At 50.8% G+C, this 23,349-nt stretch overlaps 1 protein-coding gene across 3 annotated transcripts in view; it reads left to right on the top strand.

The window, feature by feature from the left end:
* The window catches only part of ABCC1 (ATP binding cassette subfamily C member 1), a 139,967-nt gene extending 117,082 nt beyond the window's left edge, over nt 1-22,885 (top strand). For all 3 annotated transcript variants that reach the window (XM_042971136.1, XM_042971137.1, XM_042971135.1), the window contains 10 exons: nt 2,242-2,449; nt 5,736-6,046; nt 11,483-11,682; nt 13,543-13,669; nt 14,200-14,301; nt 16,608-16,754; nt 18,591-18,749; nt 19,398-19,564; nt 20,636-20,830; nt 21,362-22,885. In XM_042971136.1, the coding sequence (XP_042827070.1) occupies nt 2,242-2,449; nt 5,736-6,046; nt 11,483-11,682; nt 13,543-13,669; nt 14,200-14,301; nt 16,608-16,754; nt 18,591-18,749; nt 19,398-19,564; nt 20,636-20,830; nt 21,362-21,470 (1,725 nt within the window). In that variant the 3' untranslated portion in view covers nt 21,471-22,885. The remainder of the gene's footprint in view (nt 1-2,241; nt 2,450-5,735; nt 6,047-11,482; nt 11,683-13,542; nt 13,670-14,199; nt 14,302-16,607; nt 16,755-18,590; nt 18,750-19,397; nt 19,565-20,635; nt 20,831-21,361) is intronic.
* Nucleotides 22,886-23,349: the final 464 nt, after the last annotated feature.

The raw sequence follows: 23,349 nt of genomic DNA, 5'->3' as shown, positions 1-23,349 counted from the left end.
GTCCGTGGGTTCAAGCCCCGCGTCGGACTGTGTGCTGACAGCTCAGAGCCTGGAGCCTGTTTCAGATTCTGTGTTTCCCTCTCTCTCTGACCCTCCCCCCTTCATGCTCTGTCTCTCTCTGTCTCAAAAATAAAAATAAATGTTAAAAAAAAAAAAAAAAAAAACATAGGCTGGGTGGCTTAGAAGCAACCTGCCTTTATTGCTAGCACTTTGGGAGGCTGGCGAGCCAAAGACCAAGGTACCAGCAGGCGTTTCTAGAGAGGGCTTGCTTCTTGGTTCGCAGACAGCCGTGTGCTCTGTGGAGCCAGTCCTCTAAAGGCACTAACCCCATCGTGAGGGTTCCGTCCTGAGGATCCGACCACTTCCCCAGAGCCCCACCTCTTAATACCATCTCCCTCGGGGTTAGGATCTCAACATCCAAATTTGGAGGGACACAGACATTCAAGTCTGTAGCACTGACAGGCGCTGACGTCTTGTTGTCCCAGGGAAAACTGGTTTCGGGCCCTTGTTTTCTTGTATGTGTTTTATGCTCCCCTGTTTTGGGCGTGTGTCAATAATCTTCCATTTATGGTAATGATCCAGAGTTTATTTTTAAAAATACATGTGGTATGTTTTTTTTTTTAAAAAAAAGGGGGAATGGAATTTTTAAAATAAGTTCACACCCCATGTGGGGTGGTTCAGGAACAAGCGAGGTCAGCACACCGTTCTCTGAGATCTACCTGGATGCATCCAGAAGCTCCTGGAATCCTCCGTTTCAGGCTTCTTCTCTTCTCTTCTCATCGCAGCCTTGGTCAGGGGTGGAGGTGGCTGTAGTGTATCCTCCCTCCTGTTCTCGCTGGTCCTCTGGGGAGCCAGGGGAGTGACCCCAAATCAAAGACTGGAGAAGGAATGCCAGGCCCACTGAGTGCTTATTTAATCCCACACCACCCGGTATTACCTGCCTTTTATATGCCAGGAAAACAGAGCAGGGGGCTTGTGACTTGCCAGAGCTCGACTGGGAGTGGAGCTGGGCTCAGCAAGCTCGCTCGGAAATCTTGGACTCCCACACCCACCGTGCTCTGCTGCTGCTGGGGGCGTCCCCAAGTCCTGCAGTGTAATTCCGGGATCAGCAGCGGGCTGCTTGGCTGTGTGACAAAGCCAAACGGTGACAAAAACGTTGTAATTCTGGAACAGCCCCCCACCCCCCATTTCAGTTTGAAAAACCAGACAAAATAAAAGTCAAAAAGAAGCACTCAGTTACACGTGAGACCTCCGGGCTTTGACCTGTTAACCTTTCAGCCCAACTCTTATTCACATCAGTGGTTTTTATGACCCCAAATTCAGCACGTGAGAGCTTGAAGCGACCATGAGCACACCCACACAAGGACGGATACCTGGCGTTTGTGGAAACCGAGCCAGGCAGATTGGGTCTAGGGCTGGCTCAAAGCAGGCTGCCCCTGTCTCTGGTGTTCAGGCCCCCCTTTGAACAACTACACAGAATTATTTAGCCCTCCTTCTGGGCTCCACAGGGAAGGGAGGAGTGGGAGAAGTCCTCCTTGGTTGCCCTTTGGAGCCGAGGAACAGACTAAGCCGGCACCGACCATCCAGGAGCCAGTGGAACCAATGTGGAGTCGGTGTTTGCTGTTGAGAGGAAACGAGGGGGGAGGTAGCACTTGGTCTCAGTTGCTAGGCCACATGTCACACCTTCCTGATGGGCCTGGACTAAAGCTCCGAATGCTAAACAGGATCTTCCAGGCCCTGTGTGGTGTGACCGCCGCTCGTTCTATAGCTCGACCGTGTTCCAGCCACCCACGCCTCCCTTCGGTTCCCTAAACGTGTTGTGTTCCTTGCTATCTCAGGGCCTTTGCACATGCTGCTTCCTCTGCCCTACGTGCCTTTTTTCCGTTCTTGGTCATCATTTCCTCAGGGAAATTGTCAGATTACCTCCCCGTTCGGTCAGGTCGTGATGCCCATTTTTATGCTCTGAGGGAATCCTGCACTGCTCCAGCCCTTCTCTATAATTACACATTCACCTGGGCGCTGGATGTCTGTCTTGCCACTTGACCGGCAGCTCCATGAGGGCAGAGACCTTGACTTTCTCTCCTGCTGACTTTATCCATCAACTAAGGGGGACTGTGCCGTGGGCGTGAGCACCGGGGGTGGGGGGGTGGGACTGGATCACACAGGTGCTGTTGGAGTGCCTGACCTTGGATGCGTGTGGTGGGAACACCCTCCGAATGCCTTCTGTCCCCGGGTCTGCAGGTCAAGCTGTCCGTGTACTGGGACTACATGAAGGCCATCGGACTGTTCATCGCCTTTCTGAGCATCTTCCTTTTCTTGTGCAACCACGTTGCTGCCCTGGCTTCTAACTATTGGCTCAGCCTCTGGACTGATGACCCCATCGTCAACGGGACCCAGGAGCACACCAAAGTCCGGCTGAGCGTCTACGGCGCCCTGGGCATTTCGCAAGGTGGGGGCCGTCTCCTTCTCATCCTCCTCTGCCCACCCAATTTTGGCCACTTGAAATGTCTCCATGTCTTATTATGCAGTTGGGTCCCCCGTTTGTCAGGGTTTTGCAGACCCCAAACTAAGCCAAACTCACATGAACGGTACCTATCACTTAGTAGACACTCAGATACCTTGTAGAGGGAATGTTTCTTGAATGCTCTGTTTCATGGGGCCCTAGGAGATGAAGAGCACTCCAATGTGTCCATTTTACAGATGAGGAAAGCTGAGGAACAGCAGCCCCCTCGAGCCTTGGCAAGCAAGGGCCCTTGCCCCTTGTTCCTGTGTCAGGGTGATGGGGCTTCTGTAAACTCTCACTTGTGGACTTTAACCTGCTCCCTGAGAGTGGGAACTCGGTTATGCTAGTGGTGCTCAATGTTGTCCCCTGGAGGGACATTTAGCAATGTCTGGAGGTACTTAGAGCTGTCACGGTGCGGGGGGCAACTGCCTTGTAGAGGTCAGGGGGGTCGCTAGATGTCCTGCAGTGCATAGCCCGGCCCCCACAACAGAGAATGACGTAGCCTCAAATGTCAGTAGTGACGAAATTGAGAAACCCTGTATACCCTTCTTGTGGTTCCACGAAGGTCCCCAAACACAACAGCATTAATAATAAGAGCTGTTGTTTACCGAGCACTTACTTGGTGCTGGTCATGTTCTAAACATTTTTAGGTGTTTTAACTTATGTTGCTTTTGCAGCAGGTGTCATGAGGTCACAGCTAGTATTTTCCGCATTTTAGAAAAAATAGAGACTCTAGCAGCACTTGGGTGGCTCAGTCCCTTGCCCTTCTGACTCTTGATTTTTGCTCAGGTCATGATCCCGGGCTTGTGGGATCCCACCCCACATTGAGCTCGGCACTGGGCATGGGGCCAGCTTGGGATTTTTTCTCTCTCCCTCTGCCCATGTTCCCTGCACACACTATGTCTCTCTAAAATAAAAATGAGTAGGGTGATGAGTAGGGTGGCTCTGTCAGTTAAGCATCATGGCTGAGGCCCAGGTCATGATCTTGTGATTTGAGTTCAAGCCCCACATCAGGTTCCATGCTGACAGCTCAGAGCCTGGAGTCTACTTTAGATTCCGTTTCTCCCTCTCTCTCTCTGTCTGCCCCTCCCCTGCTTGCACTCTTTTTTTTTTTTTCCATTTTAAATTTGTTTTAATGTTTATTTATTTGTGAGATACACACACACACACACACACACACACACACACACACACAGTGCAAACAGGGGAGGGGCAGAGAGGGAATGACACACAGAATTGGAAGCAGGCTCTAGGCTCCCAGCTGTCAGCACGTGTCCTGACGCAGGGCTCGAACTCATGAACCACAAGATCGTGACCTGAACCGAAGTTGGATGCCTGGCCAACTGATCCACCCAGGCACTCCATCTGTCTTTCTATTTCTCTCAAAAATAAACATTAAAAATTTTGTAAATAAAAATAAAGTAATTTTAAAAAAAGAGAAAAGAAAAGAAATAGAGACTCTAAGCCCCAGTGAGGTTAAGTAAGTTGCCGGAAGTTGCACAGCAAATACATGGGCAGGGCTGGCTTTGAGTGAGGTGGTCTGGCCCAGGAGCCCCTGCTCTTGATCACTGTGCTACACTATGTTAACGAGCCGTGTGTTTAGATTCCTAAAAGCAGTGGGCATCTCTCCCTACCTACGTGTGTTCAGTGTCTGTGATACGTAAGTATAGGTTTGATACATTTGAGTACTTTCTGTACAGCGGCACACTGCCCTTCACATTCAGCAGTGCTACAAGGTTACGTATCATTGTTGCCATCTTATAGAGGAGGACCCCGGGTGCCTAGAGGTTAAGTGACTTGCGGGAAGGTCCCACAGCTGGTAGGTGGCAAAGACACAGCTGGGCAGCGCTGGGTGCAGCCAGTTGTTTCAGCCCCTGCTCCCAAGAGTAAGCCTCTCCATCCCTATGAAATCTCTTTGCAAAGAACGGCTGTCTCCCTGTGGCTTGTTCAGAGGAGCCACAGATGTCTCCTGGTCTCTGGGAGATGGCTTTGGAAAAAAAAAAAAAAAAAAAACAGAAGAGTAGATATGGATTTCCCAGACTTCTTCATCCCTAATGCCCCGTCATTGGGCATGGGACTAGCCTCCAAACTGTCCTTGAGGGAAGGTGGGACACAGGGTGGGTGTGATGTTTCCCTGCCTCACACAGCAGCAGTGTCTGTTCCAGAGCTGAGCTGTCCACTCTGGTGGCCGCTGGCCACAGTGTGGCTCTTTGAATTGTGGTTCGTCAAACCTAAGTAACAGTATCAGCTGTCAGTGGCACTGGCCACATGTCAAGTGCTCAGTAGCCACGTGTGCCTGGAGGCGACCACACTGGACTGCATAGGTCCAGAACATTTCCATCATTCCAGAAAGTTCTGTTGCATGCCACTGGTCTAGAGGAATGTGGCATACAGATTAAGAGCATGACCCTGGAGCAAGCAGGCTGCCTGGATCAGAACCCCGACTCTGCTGCTGATTGGCTGACTGTATCGAGGGCAGAGGAGTTCACCTGTCTGACCTTGAGCTCCCTTCTCTGTAAAATGGGTGCTAATAGGATTTATACAGAGTCAGTCTTAAGAATTAGGTGCATGTGGGGGCGCCTGGGTGGCTTGGTCGGTTAGGCGTCCCACTTCGGCTCAGGTCACGATCTCACGGTCCGTGAGTTCAAGCCCCGCGTTGGGCTCTGTGCTAACAGCTCAGAGCCTGGAGCCTGTTTCAGATTCTGTGTCTCCCTCTCTCTCTGCTCCTCCCCTGTTCATGCTCTGTCTCTCTCTGTCTCAAAAATAAATAAACTTTAAAAAAAATTTTTTTTAATAAAAGAAAAAAAAGAATTAGGTGCATGTGGGGCACCTGCGTGACTCCGTCTGTTGAACATCTGACTTCGGCTCAGGTCACCATCTCATGGTTCGCGTTTGAGACCCACGTCGGGTTCTGTGCTGACAGCTCAGAGCCTGGAGCCTGCCTCGGATTCTGTGTCTCTCTCTGTCTCTGCTCATGCTCACTCTCCCTCTCTCTCTCTCTCTCTCTGAAAAACAAACATTTAAAATTTTTTTTAAAAATTAACGTGTAAAACTCTTGTACGGTGTTGAATAGACACCGAGTCCTCAGTAAATAGCAGCCACGACTCTTGTCATCACCGTTGCCGTTATTCTTCGAGGCTGAGCGTGCAGGCCTGTTGCGTCTGCATGGCCTGTCCTCACCCCCACCCCGGGCCCGGGCCCCACTGTGGTGTTTACCGCCGGAACGTTGCAGGTATCTCCGTGTTCGGCTACTCCATGGCGCTGTCCATCGGGGGGATCTTTGCTTCCCGCCGCCTGCACCTGAACCTGCTCCAGAACGTGCTCCGGTCCCCCATGAGCTTCTTCGAGCGGACCCCCAGCGGGAACCTGGTGAACCGCTTCTCCAAGGAGCTGGACACGGTGGACTCGATGATCCCTCAGGTCATCAAGATGTTCATGGGCTCCCTGTTCAACGTCATCGGCGCCTGCGCCATCATCCTGCTGGCCACGCCCATCGCTGCCATCATCATCCCGCCGCTGGGCCTCATCTACTTCTTCGTGCAGGTGAGAGGCGGGGTCTCGGGGCTGCGGGAGGAGCCCTCCGGGGTTTCACGCTCCCGTGTGAGTCCGGGCCTCACGCCGTCTTCCCATTTCCGCTGCACGGCGCTGTGCGCGATTTGCCGGCAGAGGGCCCAACTGGTGTTTGTCACTTTTCAGTACCTCTCAAAGGGAGAAAAGCTATAGCAGTAAAGACACCTTGATTATTAAAATTGATTATTAACATTATGGGGGTACCCGGGTAGCACAGTCGGTTAAGCGTCCAACTCGTGGTCTCGACTGAAGTCGTGATCTCATGGTTTTGGGAGATCGAGCTCCACATTGGGCTCTGTGCTCACAGCACAGAGCCTGCTTGGGATTCTCTCTCTCCCTCTTTCTCTGCCCTCCCCCACCCACGTGCACACGCGTGCGCGCGCTCTCTCTCTCTCTCTCTCTCTCTCAAAATAAATAAACTTAGAAGAGTTTTATTAAATTCTTTAGGTCTTAGCCCCCTGCAGAAAATAGAGATGTGAATAACAGCAGCTCAGACAAGATGTTTGTCTTCCTCTCTCCTAGTGGAAATGTATTTATTTACTTACTTATTTGTTGTTTCTATTTATTTTTTTCTCATAGTAGAAATTTAGAGGTGGGCCCTTCAGCTCTGGTGTGGCAGTTGCACACATTTGTTAATGTCCCAGACTTCGTCACTGTTGTGTTTTTTTTTTAAGTTTTCCCAGCTTTGCACAAGCCTTCCATTCTTAAGTTGACCTCATGGTCTAAGGTGGTTGCTGGAGCTCCAGCCATCAATGTCTGTTTCAGAATACATGACCGAGGAAGGGGAACAAACACAGCAAGGGAGTCAGTGTGGTTGTTTAGGTGATCGCCACATAAACTGTGCTTGCAGCTGACGGAGGAGCGTGTCGAGGCCCTGGTGGTGCAGCTGGGAGTGTGAACTCACGTCTGTCTGACTTTAAAGCTTGCGTTGGTAACCATGGTGCTGCACTGCCCCTTTCTGCCCCGAAAAGGTTACCTGCAGCACAGTTGCTGGCGGGAGACAGTGGTTTAGATGGGAGCCAATCACTACAGCACAAAACGAGAGGGAGAGCTGCCAAGACCTCCACGCGTCAGGTTGTGCCGTGGCCTGCTCACGCGGGGTCCGGAGCCCTTGGTCGTCAGCCGTCCCCCAGGCTCCACACGCTGTGGCCCCGTGGTTGGTGTGCATGAGTGAAGGTGGAACCAGAGAGAGCAGGACCCACTGCGACACCCTCATTGTGTTCTCTTTAAGTTGGTGCCAGCTTTTTTTTTATCTCGTGTTCCTTAATGGACATAAATACCGAGATGTTGTTGCGATACCACCGATTTTATTTTTTATTTATTTATTTTTAATGTTTTAATGTTTATTTTTGAGAGAGAGAGAGACAGCACGAGTGGGGGAGGGGCAGAGAGAGGGGGAGATACAGAATTCCAAGCGGGATCCAGGCTCTGAGCTGTAGCACAGAGTCCAACATGGGGCTCAGACCCACAAACCAGGGGTGCCTGGGTGGCTCAATCGGTTGAGCGCCCGACTTCGGCTCAGGTCATGATCTCACGGTCTTTGAGTTTGAGCCCCACATCGGGCTCTGTGCTGACAGCTCAGAGCCTGGAGCCTGTTTCAGATTCTGTGTCTCCCTCTCTCTCTGCCCCTCCCCTGCTCATGCTCTGTCTCTCTCTGTCGCAAAAATAAATGAAAACATTGAAAGAAATTAAAAGAAGAAAACAACAACCCACAAACCATGAGATTATGACCTGAACCAAAGTCGGACACTTAACCGACTGAGCCACCAAGGTGCCCCTCCATGGATTTTATGTCTAAACAACAAAGACCGTTCAGCAAAGGATCATATTATATACACATTGTTACTATAACCAAGATGCAAGCATAATGTGCTTGTGCAGGGCCAGAAACGGAAGCAGTGAGAGGAAAAGGAAAACTTGGTGTCCCCAAGGGTTGGGATTATGGGAGAATTTGTTTGTTTGTTTGTTTAATGACTTTTAACTAAATACACACTTTACCACCCAGCAGTCCTTCCTCAGCATATATGCAATAGAGATGAGAGAATGCATCTACAAAAAAAAAAAAAAAAAGTGCTAGAACGTTCTTAGCATCATGGTTCATAATAGCCTCAAACTAGAAATAACTTGAGTTTTGACCCAGAGGACACAAGAATTTTATGGATGCTGGAGATGTTCTAGATTTTGGTCAGATAGTGGGGGTGCAGGTGTGAATGAATGTAAACTTCATCAAGCTGTAAAGATTTGGTGCATTTTTCAGCATAATGTGTGTTATATCTTGATTAAAAAGTGGCTTTTCGATATACGTAGGTTCTTTCTCTTTCCTCCGAAAAGATCTGGAAGGTTATACACTGAGATTTGAATAGTGCTTATCTGAGTGTGATGGCTGCAGTGTGATTTTTTTTTTTTATAATATTCCCATCTGTATCATTCCCCCAACCCCCAGCGTTTTAAATGGCTACCCATTAATGTTTTAATTTAAAAGCAAGTCATTTTTATAAAAAGATGAAGAGATAAGCTGATGTGGACTTGTGTTGGGGCATCCTTGTTGCTTGGAAGAAGGCATTTCTGCTTTTATGGAATATTTTGGTGTCTGAAAAACTGCCCAGTCACAGCTCCAAGTACCTTAGCTTGCGGCCTGCTGCCTGGCTCAGGCATGTGCTTGTCGAGCGGTTATTACTTATTTATTTACTTATTTATTTATTATTTTTTTAAATGTTTATTTTTGAGATAGAGACAGGGTGTGAGCAGGGGAGGGGCAGAGAGAGAGAGGGAAACACAGAATCTGAAGCAGGCTCCAGGCTCTGAGCTGTCAGCACAGAACCCGACCTGGGGCTTGAACTCAGGAACTGCGAGATCATGACCTGAGTCGAAGTCGGACGCTTAACTGACTGAGCCACCCAGGAGCCCCTTTATTTATTTACTTTAATGCTTATTTATTTATTTATTTATTTATTTAACGTTTATTTATTTTTGAGACAGAGAGAGAGCGTGAGCAGGGGAGGGGCAGAGAGAGAGGGAGACACAGAATCGAAGCAGGCTCCAGGCTCTGAGCTGTCAGCACAGAGCCCGACGCAGGGCTCGAACTCACGGACTGTGAGATCGTGACCTGAGCCGAAGTCGGACACTTAACCGACTGAGCCACCCAGGTGCCCCAATGCTTATTTTTTTTGAGAGAGAGAGCGAGCTCGAACATGACTGGGGGAGGGGCAGGGAGAGAGGGTAAGACAGAATCCCAAGCAGTTCCGTGCTGCCAGCGTGGAGCCCAACACCGGGTTCAAACCCATGAACCTGTGAGATCGTGACCTGAGCCAAAATCAGCGGTTGGATGCATAACCAACCTAGACCCCCAGGTGCCCAGCAAGCAGTTATTTTTATTTACAAGCACCAGGCACTTGGTTTCTGAAAAAGTCAGTTGAGTCTGGCGGGGTGGATTTTGTCTCCTGGAATAGAGTTTAAAAGGGAAGCTAGCGGGATGCCTGGGTGGCTCAGTCGGTTGAGCGTCCAACTTCGGCCCAGGTCATGATCTCGCGGTTTGTGAGTTACAGCCCCGCGTCGGGCTCTGTGCTGACAGCTCAGAGCCTGGAACCTGCTTCAGATTCTGTCTCCCTCTCTCTCTGCTCCTCCCCTGCTCACACGTTCTCTCTCAAAAATGAAGATTAAAAAAATTTTTAAAAAATAATAAAAAAAAAATAAAAGGGAAGCTAGCTGATCGTTCTTTTTTTAAAAGACTGAGTTTAGGGGCTCCTGGGTGGCTTCAGCTCGGGTCATCATCTTGCAGTTCATGAGTTCGAGCCCCGTGTTGGGCCCCCTGCTGTCCGCACAAAGCCCACTTCAGATCCTCTGTCCTTCTCTCACTGCCCCTCCCCAACTTGTCCTCTCTCGAAAATAAATAAAATATTTTTAAAAATTAAAAATAAGGGGCGCCTGGGTGGCGCAGTCGGTTAAGCGTCCGACTTCAGCCAGGTCACGATCTCGCGGTCCGTGAGTTCGAGCCCCGCGTCAGGCTCTGGGCTGATGGCTCGGAGCCCGGAGCCTGTTTCCGATTCTGTGTCTCCCTCTCTCTCTGCCCCTCCCCCGTTCATGCTCTGTCTCTCTCTCTGTCCCAAAAATAAATAAAAAATAAAAAAAAAATTAAAAATAAGTAAGCAAACAACAATTTAAACACAAATACATCTCAGGGTAGCTTTCTACAGTAAATAAAGTGGAGTAGGTTGAGCAGGCAAAATACTTGAGAATGATTTCCATCCGGGATGTTTAGAAAGAAAGCCGGGGAGAGGAACCCTCCCAGGGCAGATGCCGCGGGGCCGAGGCATCAGGGTTTTGTTCACGGCCGAGAGGCTCAGGAGCAGCGCGGGCATCTGGCCTACCCTCGAGGACTGGCGGAGCAACCATCGTGGGCCTGCCCTGGCTGGCGTGGTGCTGGGTTAGCTTATAGGGTTTCCAGGACCCAGAAGGCTGCCCAGGTGTGGGTTCAGGTGACCGCACACGCTGCCGTCCAGGAAGCAGCTGCTAAACTCGGAGCCCCGTCTGACTCCTCCATTATGTTCACTGTTCTCTGTGGAAGGTCTCTGCTCCCACAAGGGCCCCAGGAGGCGGGGAGGCCGTGTCCCTAGCCACCCTTTGTTCCCTGTCTCGTTCATTTGTCTGGCTGTGTCGCTTGTGAAACACCTGCCTTCGCATTACGTGCCACCTCCAGAATGGGGAACCTCAGTCTCCCCGGTCCCGTTTGTACAGACGAGGAAACTAAGGCCGAGAGAACTAAATGTTCTCACGTGACCAGTCTGTCATCTAAGGGCGGGTCCTCGAAGCTTCCAGGGCGCGATTTGCTTTGCTTTTGTTCCATCTGCCCTGGTTAGGGCAGGAGCAGAGCCGATGGGGTGACTGCCTGCGGGGACGGGTGGAGGCCAAAGGCACGCTGCTGGGTCCAGAAAACTCTAGAGGTCTGTGGCTTGAGAGAGGCAGGACAGTGCAGAGGTTCACCCTTGACAGCCGGCTTCTCCGAGTCCAGCCCCCCAGCTCGGCCACTTGTCGCCTGAGGGGGACCTGAGGGGGAAGAGGTCAGCAAGCTTCTTTGTGCCTGGGTTTACTGACGGTCCGTGCAAATGAGCACCGACTCCTAGCTGTCTGGTGACGATGAAATGAGCTGATTCTGTGGAAGGACTTCAAACTGTGCTAGGGTAGTCGGCTCCCCGTGGGCCTGAGCTGCTGGCATTATGTGGTCGCTGTCGTCATTCTGTTGTGCTGGCATCGGGTGAGCAGAGACACCTGTTAAAAAGCAGCCCAGCTCCGCCGTCTTGCCTTCCGGAGGTGCCGTGTGTGTCCAGGCTTTGTCCAGCGCAGCCCTGGTGGGGGTGGGTGGCTGGCACGGGAGGGGCTTTGCCAGCTCCCTGGTCCGTTCTCTTCCCCTAGAGGTTCTATGTGGCCTCGTCCCGGCAGCTGAAACGCCTCGAATCCGTCAGCCGCTCCCCAGTGTATTCCCACTTCAATGAGACCCTGCTGGGGGTCAGCGTCATCCGCGCCTTCGAGGAACAGGAGCGCTTCATCCGCCAGAGCGACCTGAAGGTGGACGAGAACCAGAAGGCCTATTACCCCAGCATCGTGGCCAACAGGTGGGCACCCGAGGCCCGCGGGAGGAGGTGAAGGAAGCCTTAGTTCCTGGAGGAGGGCCTCACACACGGGATGGTTAGACTTGGTGGGGGCGGGAAGGGACAGAATAGCATTAAAAGCAGACAGGAGCACTGGCAGCTTGAAGCACAGGCACTCCGGTGGCACTGAGGGACAACAGGGAGCAAGATTTTCTGGAGTCAGAAAACACTGCAGGAACTATCCGTTCGCTGTGGTCCTGACGGTACAAGGTCATCGGTGACAGGCGGACTCAGCTGATATTTTTGTGGCCTGGTTCTCAGCTGACGGGGGTGATCACCCACCGCCCCTGTGTGATGAGCTTTGGAAGCTGTTCACCAACCTGAGGTTGGACCACGTGAAATGGCCGTGATGAAAAAAGCATCCGTCCCAAAGAAGGGCCAGGAGTTCGCTACTTGTCGACTAACTTCAGAAAAGTATCTGACTTATCTCTAAAAGAATATTCTCCTCACTCATGTCCTGATACGTTTTTTGAGATGTGGGATAGGAAATTCTGGAGAGGGGGTGACTCACCCTGGGAGCAACGTGTCGTAACCAACTGTTGCCCCATCGTACACAATATAATCCCATAAAGACCGTGAATCACTGGAGACCTGACCTTCCTCTGCAGAATCGGCAGGGAGTTTCTCAAACTTGGGTTTGTTTTTAGGATAAGCTCACACCCAGGAAGATCAGTCACGTGAATCTTTATTTAAAATTTTTCTTTTTTGGGGCGCCCAGGTGGCTCACTCGGTTTTGCATCTGACTTCGGCTCAGGTCACAATCTCGTGGTTCATGGGTTTGAGCCCCGTTCAAACCCGCTTTGGGTTCTGTGTCCCCATTCTCTCACTGCCCCTTCCCTGCTAATACTCTCGCTCACTCTGTCTCTCAAAAATAAATAAATGTTAAAATTTTTTTTAATAAAAAAAGATAAATTTTTCTTTTTTTAATGTTATTTGTTTATTTATTTATTTGTTTATTTAGAGAGAAAGAGAGAGTGTGAGCAAGGGAGGGGCAGAGAGAGAGGGAGACACAGAATCGGAAGCAGACTCCAGGCTCTGAGTTGTCAGCACAGAGCCCGACGTGGGGCCTGAACCCACAAACCGTGAGATCATGACCTGAGCCGAAGTTAGACGCTCAACTTACTAAGCCACCCAGGCACACCCAGTCACACGAATCTTAAGGGCTGTAGTGGAAATAAGATCAACAACACCATTTCCCTAAAATGTTTTACACCTTAAATCACTAATATTCCTAACGCTTGGAGGTACGCTAGGGAAGTTCGCTTTAAACCAATAATGTTATCTGTTTATGTTCCAAGAGGTAAAACAATGTATTTTAACATTTCTAAAACGAGGGTGATCTAGGAACATTACAGCTACATTGAAAATAGTATTTCATTTCTCACTCTCCCTTCCCCCTTCTGCCAAGAAAAGGTTATTTTTACAACACTGCTGCCTCTTACAGTCGATGACTTCTTAGTATTTAGGAACTTTCCTGGACCTGTCTTTGCAGATGGGTGTACATGGGTATGTTATAAAGGTTTCCCTAAAAAAAAAAAGTTGGTTCTTAAAAAGGCAAGCTTTGGTTTCCCGGGAAGGCTCCTTCTGGAGAACTCCGTTTCAGTCCCCCGGGGTTGCGAGATGAATGAGGAATTAGTGAGACCGTGTCCCTTTGGCTCTCCTTCCCCCGTGAGAGGACAGATTGAAGGCCTGTCTCGGGAGCTCTCGGGGAATTCTTTCCATTAGCAAAGTGCCTCCCTCCTTCCCCGGCTTGAGCCAGAAACCAGATCTCTGACGAGCCAACTCCTGGTGTGTCTGTCCATCTGCCTGTGTGTCTGTGAGCAGGTGGCTGGCCGTGCGGCTGGAGTGCGTAGGCAACTGCATCGTCCTGTTTGCTGCCCTGTTCGCCGTGATCTCCAGGCACAGTCTCAGCGCCGGTTTAGTGGGCCTCTCGGTGTCCTACTCACTGCAGGTAAGACAGGTGCCCCCAGCTGCATTCTCTTACGGTCGTCAGGGTCTCGGGCCTTTGCTTTGAATCCCCGCAGGAGCTGGGGGAGAGGTGAGGGGCCAAGCGGCGTTTGAGAAGCCCGGTGACTGACCCGCTGGTGCTGGAGGGAGATGAGACATGGGGCCGGGATTCCCCCGTCAGTCAAGGAAAGCCCTTGATGAACCAAGAGGATGCCTCCAGCGACAGGAAAAATGCTTTTCACTCTATCACTTTATCTCTCATTCCGGCGTTAGCCACATTGCCCAAATTTTGATACATTGGATTTTCCCTTATTACCATCTCGTTGGAAATCTATTCTGATGCTCTTTCTGATTGCTTGTGTGGCCCAGGGGTTATTTTGAAACGTGCTTGCCTAAGAGGTGCGGTCTGGCGACGGCGGTACGTGAGGCTGGTACCTTTCTTACCTCAAAAAATTGCGTAATTCGTAATCACTTGCTGAAGATAAAGCGGCCCCTGCTCACCCCAGAAGCTTCATGTGACTCTTCTGTGCACAGGTCACCACGTACTTGAACTGGCTGGTTCGCATGTCGTCCGAGTTGGAGACCAACATCGTGGCCGTGGAGAGACTGAAGGAGTATTCGGAAACGGAGAAGGAGGTAAAGCCGGCCCCTGGCCTGCCCTCGCCTGCCCTCACCTGACCTCATCAGCGCGACCTGGGTGCCTTCAACAGACAACCCCTATTCAGCGAAAATTGTCTTCCGTTCTTTGTTACATATCTGTATGAGGGACTTGTGCGGTGCAGAATGAGACGAGTTTCATCGTCACGTTTAAAAATTAAATACCAGTTGATTCAAAGCCCTGAAAGTCAATCGCAAGAGAGTCAGTACGTGGATGTTGTAAAAATCATGACTGAAGTTTGGGGAACCCGGCAGTTGTTTGACCCAAGTCCCCATTTTATAGATGGAGGAGAGGGTCGCCTGGGGAGGGACAGTGACTGATCCAAGGTCACACGTGGTCGGGGTAGGACCCAAGTGTCCAGACATCAGTGCCACATTGCCCCTAGAAAGTGCCGTTTTCTGCCTACACACTGTCACTGGTGGCATTGGCAGTGATCATGGTGACAATACCAGTGGATCCCCTCATCGCCCCCACCACCAGTAATATTAGGGACACATATTGGGCCCTCGGGAGCTGTCAGCCCTGTCCTACACATTTTACATAGAGTAATTCATACAATTTACGTAGAGTAATTCGTGTAATCTTTATGTAGCCTTATAGCTCATGTTCTGTCATGATCCCCATTTTACGCATCAGGAAACTAAGACACAGGGTTAAGTTACTTTGCTCAAGGTTACGTGGCCATTGGCACACTGCCTCCCAAGAAAATGCCCCGTCCTTCAGACTCTGACACAGGTGAACCAGGTCCCGCTTCATGGGAGAGCATTATTCAGAATGGTGTGAGCGCCCCCTGTGGAAATAAGAGTGTATTACACCAGGGGTTTTCGCGCTCAACATCGAATTTATTTTTTTAGTTTTTAAGATCTAATTCACATGCCCTGCAGTTCACCGTGCATGAAGTATGAAATTAAATTTATTTTTTTTTAATTTATGGATGTTTGTTTATTTGTTTTGAGAGAGAGAGAGAGAAACAGAGCCCAAGCAGGGGAAGGACAGAGAGAGAGAGAGAGAGAGAGAGAGAGAGAGAGAGAGAATGAATCCTAAGCAGGCTCTGTGCTGTCAGCTCAGTCTCCCGAACCATGAGATGACCTGAGCTGAAACCAAGAGTCAGACCCTTAACCTACTGAGCCACCCAGGTGCCCCGAAATTAAATTTATTTTAAAAATTTTTGTTTTTACTTCTTTTAATTACTTCCTTTTTTAATTTCTCAAGTAAGAACATACTTGAAAAATACAAAAGAATGTAAAGATCCAGGGTCTTAGCACTACTCAAAATATGTATTTATATAGAATATATTTTCACAGTTAGAAAGTTCCACCCACCTCTCTCTCCAGTGCCGTCCGTGTTCTTACAGCGTATCCCCTGCATTATACATAAATTTGTAAAAGGGGACTGTGCTTGTTGTAAATGAAAATTAATGTAACAAGCTTATGGGGGAGAAAGGTTGAAAGTTCTCTCTTGCTGTCCCCTCCATTCCTCAGCTCCCCCAGAGGTAGCCTCCAGCCTGGCCCGGAGCACATCCAGTTCTAGAGCTCAGGAAATGCTGAACGGAACTTAAGAAGCTTTTCAGAAATAGGGGCTGTGTGACTCTGGGCAAGTTACTCACCCTCTCTGTGTTCCAGTTTCCTCATGTGTAAACTGGGGGTAATGAAAGGACCCCTCTCATGGGATTGTAGTGAGGATGAAGTGAGGTCACGTGACCGTGATCTTTCTCATTAGCCGTCACTGCATAGTTGGTGTCCAGATGTAGAAGGCATTCAGACTGACACCTCTGCCCTTGTGTCTGACCAGAGAAGACCACTCATTTATTGGTACAGTCCACAAATATTCGTGGAGTCCCTACTGTGTGCCTGGAGTATGACAGCGAACAGGGAAAGAACCTGTCCTGACAGAGATGTTCCAGGGGGCGTGGGTGACAGAATAAGCGAATTAATGCACACCTGCGGTGCTCGGAGGTGCCCGGCGGTCTGGAGGAGAACGAAGCAGGGGAGGGGACGGAGGGCACAGAGGCAGGGGGTGGTCTGAATTGGCGGAAGATCTGCAGCATGCCAGGGAGCGCACGAGGGGGTAGTTTGGGAAAGAGCATTCCAGATAGGGGCACCCGCAGGTGCACAGGCCCAGCAGCGAGGTACGCAGGTGTGTTTGAGAGGTAGTGCAGCCCCACGGGGAGCCGAGTGAGCAAGAGGGAGGGAGATGAGGTCAGAGGGGACCTGCAGGTCACCTACAGCCTTGGGTCACATGGGACTGAAGATCCCTTACCGCCACCCCCCACCCCCGATCACAGGCTCCCTGGCAAATCCCCGAGACAGCTCCGCCCAGCACCTGGCCTCAGGTTGGCCGAGTAGAATTCCGAGACTATGGCCTGCGTTACCGGGAAAACCTGGACTTGGTTCTCAAGCACATTAACGTCACCATCGATGGAGGGGAGAAGGTGGGTGTACCTTGTTTCCCCCATCCGTTCACAGCGGGGCAGGCGAAACCAGGTGCCTCATTCCCCCAGTTTATCACGGCCCTGGACCGTGGGGGTGGGGCTTGTGGAGGTAAAAGCTGCTCAGAGTGTCCCAGGCGTGTTGCATACTGTCGACCGGCCACCAAATGAGGCCCACCTGTGTGTTTTCGGGGGGTGGGAGGAAGAAATCTGAGTATGTTAAAAATTATGAAAAATCTGGTGTGCCTTCTGTAAAGATCCACTTCCTGCTTTTCTTGAAAGATCAGAACATGAAAAAAAAAAGGGGGGAGGCACCTGGGTGGCTCAGTTGGCTAAGCGTCCAACTTCGGCTCAGGTCATGATCTCACGGTCCGTGAGTTCGAGCCCCGCGTCGGGCTCTGTGCTGACAGCTCAGAGCCTGGAGCCCGTTTCAGATTCTGTGTCTCCCTCTCGCTCTGTCCCTCCTCCGTTCATGCTCTGTCTCTCTCTGTCTCAAAAAAAATAAATAAACATTTAAAAAAAAAGAAAGATCAGAACATGTAGCAACACTGGGCTTACACTCCCTGCCTGGCTTTTTCTAGACCAGACAAGAGCTTCTCAGCTCACCCTGTCCCTCCCTGTCTGACTTGTGTGCCTAGCTGTCCCCTGCAGGCATTCAGGTTTGCCAGCTCTAGAACAGGAAGATGCTGTCATCACTAATGGGGATGGCTCGATGAGCATGTGAGGGTGTCAGAAGTTTGGAACGTACCCCTGGTCCCAGGCTGCTCCTGTAAGACGTCCTTGCCCTGAGACCTTGAGACCCTCCTCAGGAATCAGACTTAAGGGTCTTCCTGGTCACCTGCCATGCGACAGTGTTTCCTTCATCTCTAAACATGTGTATTTGTTAAGCCGTTCCTGCTGCGAGGCTCAGAACGTTTTATTCCCGTGAGATAATTTCTCTAAGAACAAGGGGAAGAACAGAGTGGGTGGTGTTCTCAGAGGCTTTATGGTTTGTGTTGTATCATGAGGCTCTCCTCTGTGACATTTTTGTTAGAGGTTGGAGGAAGCCTGCCTTTCAAGAGCCCAGATGAGAAGGCAAGAGTTGTAACTGGGTGTCAGGAATGTCCATCATTGGCCACTGAACAGGGAGACCGGTCCTATCCATAGCCTCTTTTTTGCTCATGCAGCTGGGGTGGAGGGGAGAAGGTGAGGCATGCAGGGGGATCTGCTTGAATCTTTGAGATATTTCAGCAGCTCGGGATGGGAAACTCACCATCAAAGGACTGAAAAACAGTAGGGGGAAAATACCTGATGACCAGTATTTTCGAGAGTTGAAAACAAATGGGGCTTTATGGAAAACCCCTTCTGCCTGAGCCCTCTTTGGAGATCTGTGCTCACTTATCAAAAGAAGTGATTATAATTTTAACTTATAAAAAGAGCTGACAAAGAGAAGGAAGTCCCCTTTTTTATTTATTTTGACAGAGCACGAGCTGGGGAGGGGCAGAGAGGTAGGGGGTCAGACATCCAAAGCAGGCAGTGCACTGACAGCACAGAGCTCGATGCAGGGCTCAGACTCATGATCTGCAAGATCATAACCTGAGCCAAAGTCAGATGCTTAATCGACTGAGCCACCCAGGCGCCCCGAGACAGAAGTCCTTCTTCACCCTTGGCCAAAACAGCCCCTGAAGGAATGTCCCTGGGAAGCTACTGATGGGGAGGGCTGTGGTAGACACTGGGTCGACCAGGTGACTGAACTGCTCTAGGGTGGATACCTGAAATGAGGGCCCCATGGGGGAGGGCAAGAGGTAACCCCCAGATACCAGCCTTCCTGCCTTACCCTGGGCCCTTCCTGCCCCACAGGTTGGCATCGTGGGGCGGACAGGAGCGGGGAAGTCGTCCCTGACCCTGGGCTTGTTTCGGATCAACGAGTCTGCTGAGGGAGAGATCATTATTGACGACATCAACATAGCCAAGATTGGCCTACATGATCTGCGCTTCAGGATCACCATTATCCCACAGGTGGGGTCTGGGGTGCCGAGGGCGTCAGTGGGGCACCCTGAAAGCTTACGTAGGTATATTTTCAGGACAAACGTAAATGGGTTCCTATTTTGTTATTTTCATCGAAACCATACTGTTTCTTTGCCACTGAATCTCCTCTTAGCATACAAATAACAGTGGGAATTAACTGGATATCATTTCTTCACTCCCGCTGGCTTCAGTCGGGACAAGAATAAGTCTCTCAAGAGCCAGGAGTGGAAAATGGATTTTCTAGATTGATTTCTGTAGGTGGTGATTCCCTAATGTGTTGACTTGTCATGTTGTTTTCTCTAAGATTTTTTCTAAGACTGTACTTTGTAGGCAGGGAACAGGGAGGAATCCATGGCACTTGATGATCAGGAATTACCCAGGCTGCTTCTCTCTTCTGGAAGGTTCCAGTACATTTGCATATTGAAGCCTCTGGAAAGTCTTACAACAAGAAATCTATTTTATTTCACTTAACCCAAGGTTTTCCAAACTGTTTTCCCCCCATTATTAACGTCTCCAGAAAGGGTGATTCCAAGGAGCCCTGGGACCCTATCAGAAGTTTTCACACCCCACCCTTCTGCCTCATCCCTACCCAACGTGACGTGAGCCTCACATGCCATCTGCCGTTTTCTCCCCGAACAGGACCCTGTTTTGTTTTCGGGTTCCCTGCGCATGAACCTGGACCCGTTCAGCCAGTACTCCGATGAAGAAGTCTGGACGTCCCTGGAGCTGGCTCACCTCAAGGACTTTGTGTCAGCCCTTCCCGATAAGCTGAACCACGAGTGTGCAGAAGGCGGGGAGAACCTGAGGTAGGCAGGCACGCGAGGCCCTGACCGGGTCTCCTCGGCTCCGCCTTGGTCCTTATGCATATGTGTCCGACCTGGGTTTGAGTCCCGGCTCTGCCACAGACAAGCCAATTTCTCTTAACCTCTTGGAGCCTCAGTTTCAATATCTGTGAAATGGGTTTCAGTCCAGACTTACTTTTTACCATGAGCTATAACCGGGATGCTAATATGGTTCCTTCCTTCCACCAGATTTATTCAGCTGAGAGTGGCTGTCGCTTGTTAAACTGTTGAAAAGCTTCTCTGTCAGTCGGTTCATAGCACTTTTCTGAGCCCTCTGAGTCACCACTCACTGCCCCAGCTGCGTTGGCCCTTGTCCCAGGATCCACCCATGACCCAGCAACCAAAGTATTCATGTCTGGCACAACAGCAAACCAGAGTCCTGCTCCAGTGTTATTAGTCAGTGGCTGGCTCAGTTGCCCATCTCTGTGACCGCCAACCACCAAGCCTCAGATGTGTTGAGCAGTGGCAGTGACCGTTCAGACATCTGGGGTGATCGGCCAGGCGGCTCTGCTGTTCGTGGCTCACTCCTCTGGTTGGGGGTCCGCGGGGGCAATTAGGGTCTGCTCCACTTGTCCTTCCTCCTTCAGCAGACCAGCCCAAGCACGTTGTCGTGGTGACGGCAGAGGTGCAAGAGCCCGCAAACCCTGGTGTGCATTCCCAGTGCAAGCCTCTGCTGGCCTTATGTTTGCCAGCATGCCCTTGACCAAAGCAAGACACGCGGTTGAGTCCAGAGTCAACGGGGAGGGTCCTACAGAAGGCACGCGTGTGGGGCCATCTTGTGATGTCACACCGCCCCTGTTGCCCTCGTCACATATTTTGGATATCCCCTCCGAGTCCTGTGTTGAAAATGATCCTGAGCCCGCTTCTAGGTCAACAGCAAGAATGTCCTGGCATCACTAACGTCTGCCGTGGGCGCAGGAGCGGGGACTGGCAGTGCTTTCCTGGTGTCTCTTCTCTCTTCTCCCAGCTCAGGCCTGGGCTCAGGGTCAGGGGTGGTTGTGACACTCTGTCTCCTGCTCTTTGTCTCCGCTCAAGCGTTGGGCAGCGTCAGCTGGTGTGCCTGGCCCGGGCTCTGCTGAGGAAGACAAAGATCCTGGTCTTGGATGAGGCCACCGCGGCTGTGGACCTCGAAACCGATGACCTCATTCAGTCTACCATCCGGACACAGTTTGACGACTGCACTGTCCTGACCATTGCTCACCGGCTCAACACCATCATGGACTACACAAGGTGATGCTGCTGGCATAGAAGGCCTGTCAGCCTTGGGATTTACCCGTTTGTACAGCATCATCCCGTGTCTAGTCACAGCCCTCTCTTTACGCTGGGTGTTTCTGGCATCACTCCATTATCGATTCAATCAACATACGTGTGCGAAGTCCCTGCCACATTCTTGGTCCTGTTCTAGGCACTGGGGACTCAGCAAGGAGGTATCAGAGAAGGAGCCTGCCTGAGGGACCTGATAACGTTAGTTGGGGGCTGTGTATGGATATAGACAGCAAACACAGCAACAAACAAAAGCTGATTGCTCCGGGAAGGAAATGTAAGAAGTGACAGCCGGTAATGAGTGTAAGCATCACAGGACTTAGACAGTGACAAGAGGAGGGATTGAGGTTGGGCAGCCAGTTGGAAGGCTACTGCACCAGTCCTAACACGAGGCATTAGGGCCCTGACCCAAAGCAGGGAGTTGGTCATGTGGCTCTTGGGGGCCCAGGGTGCCAACTGTTTCCCTATCCCTCATGTCTGTGTCCCCTCCTCTTGCAGGGTAATCGTCCTAGACAAAGGAGAAATCCGGGAGTGTGGCCACCCCTTGGACCTCCTGCAGGAGAGAGGTCTTTTCTACAGCATGGCCAAAGATGCTGGCCTGGTGTGAGCCCCAGAGCTGGTGCATCTGGTCGGAATTACAGGGCTGACAGGGCAGCATCCAGGGATGAGGCGCTGTTCTGGGGAACCCAAGCCACCTGTCTGCTGAAACCAAAAAGAAAAAAGAAAAAAAAAAACAAAAAACAAAAAAATGAAAACACACACAAAGCAGCCACCGTCCGGCCCCCAACCTGGAACTGACCATGAAGAACCAGGAGAGACCCAGAGATGCAGCCCCCCCGAACACTCCCACCCTCGCCTCCATTGCCCCTACAAGATGTACATATGTTCTCACGCCCCTGGGAGTGCACACTTGTGCTCTTGGTGCTTTGTTAGGAGGTTTGGTGGCCAGACAGCCAGAGAAATGGGTTTCGTAAAATATGCTAGTGACCAAATCCAGCCAACTGCCTCAGATCTCTCCAGCCAAAGTCTGTGGATTCCGTCTTTGAGAAGCTCGCCGGCCCCCCGACAGCTGCCCATGGCGCCTCTGACGTCCTTCCTTGTCTGGCTCCTCCCAGAATGCTTTGTTTCCTCGGGGCTGCAGGTGGGAGGTGAGGGGCCTGGGAAGATCATTCTCACCCTCGGGCAGTACCTTGAGGGCCAAGGACTCTCCTGTCACCAACCGTCTGGTCTCCCAGGCACTCAGACGCTAGGTACTGATGTCCCAGCCCCACTTCACTGGTACATGCGTCACACATGGGGCCAGCCTCCACGTCCATGAACTTCTCACTGACGGGACTCAGCAGGACTTGTGGGCTGTCTGGCCCCGGAGATCATCTCAGTGCTGACTCCCTAGCCTGGCTGCTCAGCTCCTCGTCCGCTCCAGTCTTCTCCCTGCTCTCCTTCCTCCCTCTTCCTACCCATGGCTAGAATGGCTCTACTTCTGTAGTCCCTGAGAGAGAAGATCTGCCAATGGTTATGAAGCGGTCAAGGTCAAGGGAGCACCAGGTACCTCCTAAGTACAACGCGTTGGTACCTAAATGAGCCCTGTTGATCCCCCTCCGCGCCTCCGCGTATTTAGATTTCTTTTCTCGCCCTTGGCATCTGGTTAGCTTGAAGGTGGCAGTGTGGAGAACTCGACATTTCATTACTGAGTCTCTTCCAGGATGAGAAAAGGACCCATTCACGAATATCAGTGACTGCTGCTTTTTCTTTCTTCTTCTTTTTTTTTTTTTCCTTCAAATGCTGCTCTAGGGAGAAAAACAGTCTCAAGACTTTAATTTCTTGGGAGGAAGGGTTAGCCAAGGAGCAGCATTCCCGGGGAATGGCCACGTCGGCTGGCTTCTGACAGCTGGTCCACGTGTTCCTGGAGGAGAATGGAGAAGCAGAGTCCTTCGAGGCCCGTCCTGTTTAGAGCTCTCAGGGAGCACAGTGAGACCCCAAAGCAGAGGAAGGTCACTGCTACTCCAAGATTCATACTTGCTATGAACTACGTTGCTGACTTCAAACCCAGAGAAGCATCTTTCTTTTAGGTGGAAATACATATTTATTTTTTTTGTAAGTTATACCATTCTTTCACACTAGATAAACCAAGTTTTTCTTGGGGATCTTTTTCTAATGACTTACACTGGAAACGTGAACATTTGCAAATAATTTGCAGTAAAAAAAAAAATTTTTGTTTCTTACTGAACAGTTGTCCTGTGTTCTTGGGGCTTTAGCAGAGGCTTCAGCCCTGTCCTTCAGGAGTCAGGACTGGGTACCTTCTCGTCTGCTTCTCTCCTTTCTCTTTGGCAAACCTGTCGTCTCCAGCGGGAGCTCTCGTCCGGAAATGGGACCTTAGAGGTTAAGCAGGTGCAGTTTAGCGGGGAGTCAGCGTGGCACAGTGGACAGAGGCTGGGTTTGAATCCCACCCTTGGGTTCACTGGCCGTGTGACCCTGTGTGAGCCACT

Source organism: Panthera tigris, chromosome E3 (assembly GCF_018350195.1).
Source record: "Panthera tigris isolate Pti1 chromosome E3, P.tigris_Pti1_mat1.1, whole genome shotgun sequence".
NCBI classification, from domain to species: Eukaryota; Metazoa; Chordata; class Mammalia; order Carnivora; family Felidae; genus Panthera; species Panthera tigris.
This window is presented reverse-complemented; position numbering and strand designations above follow the sequence as displayed.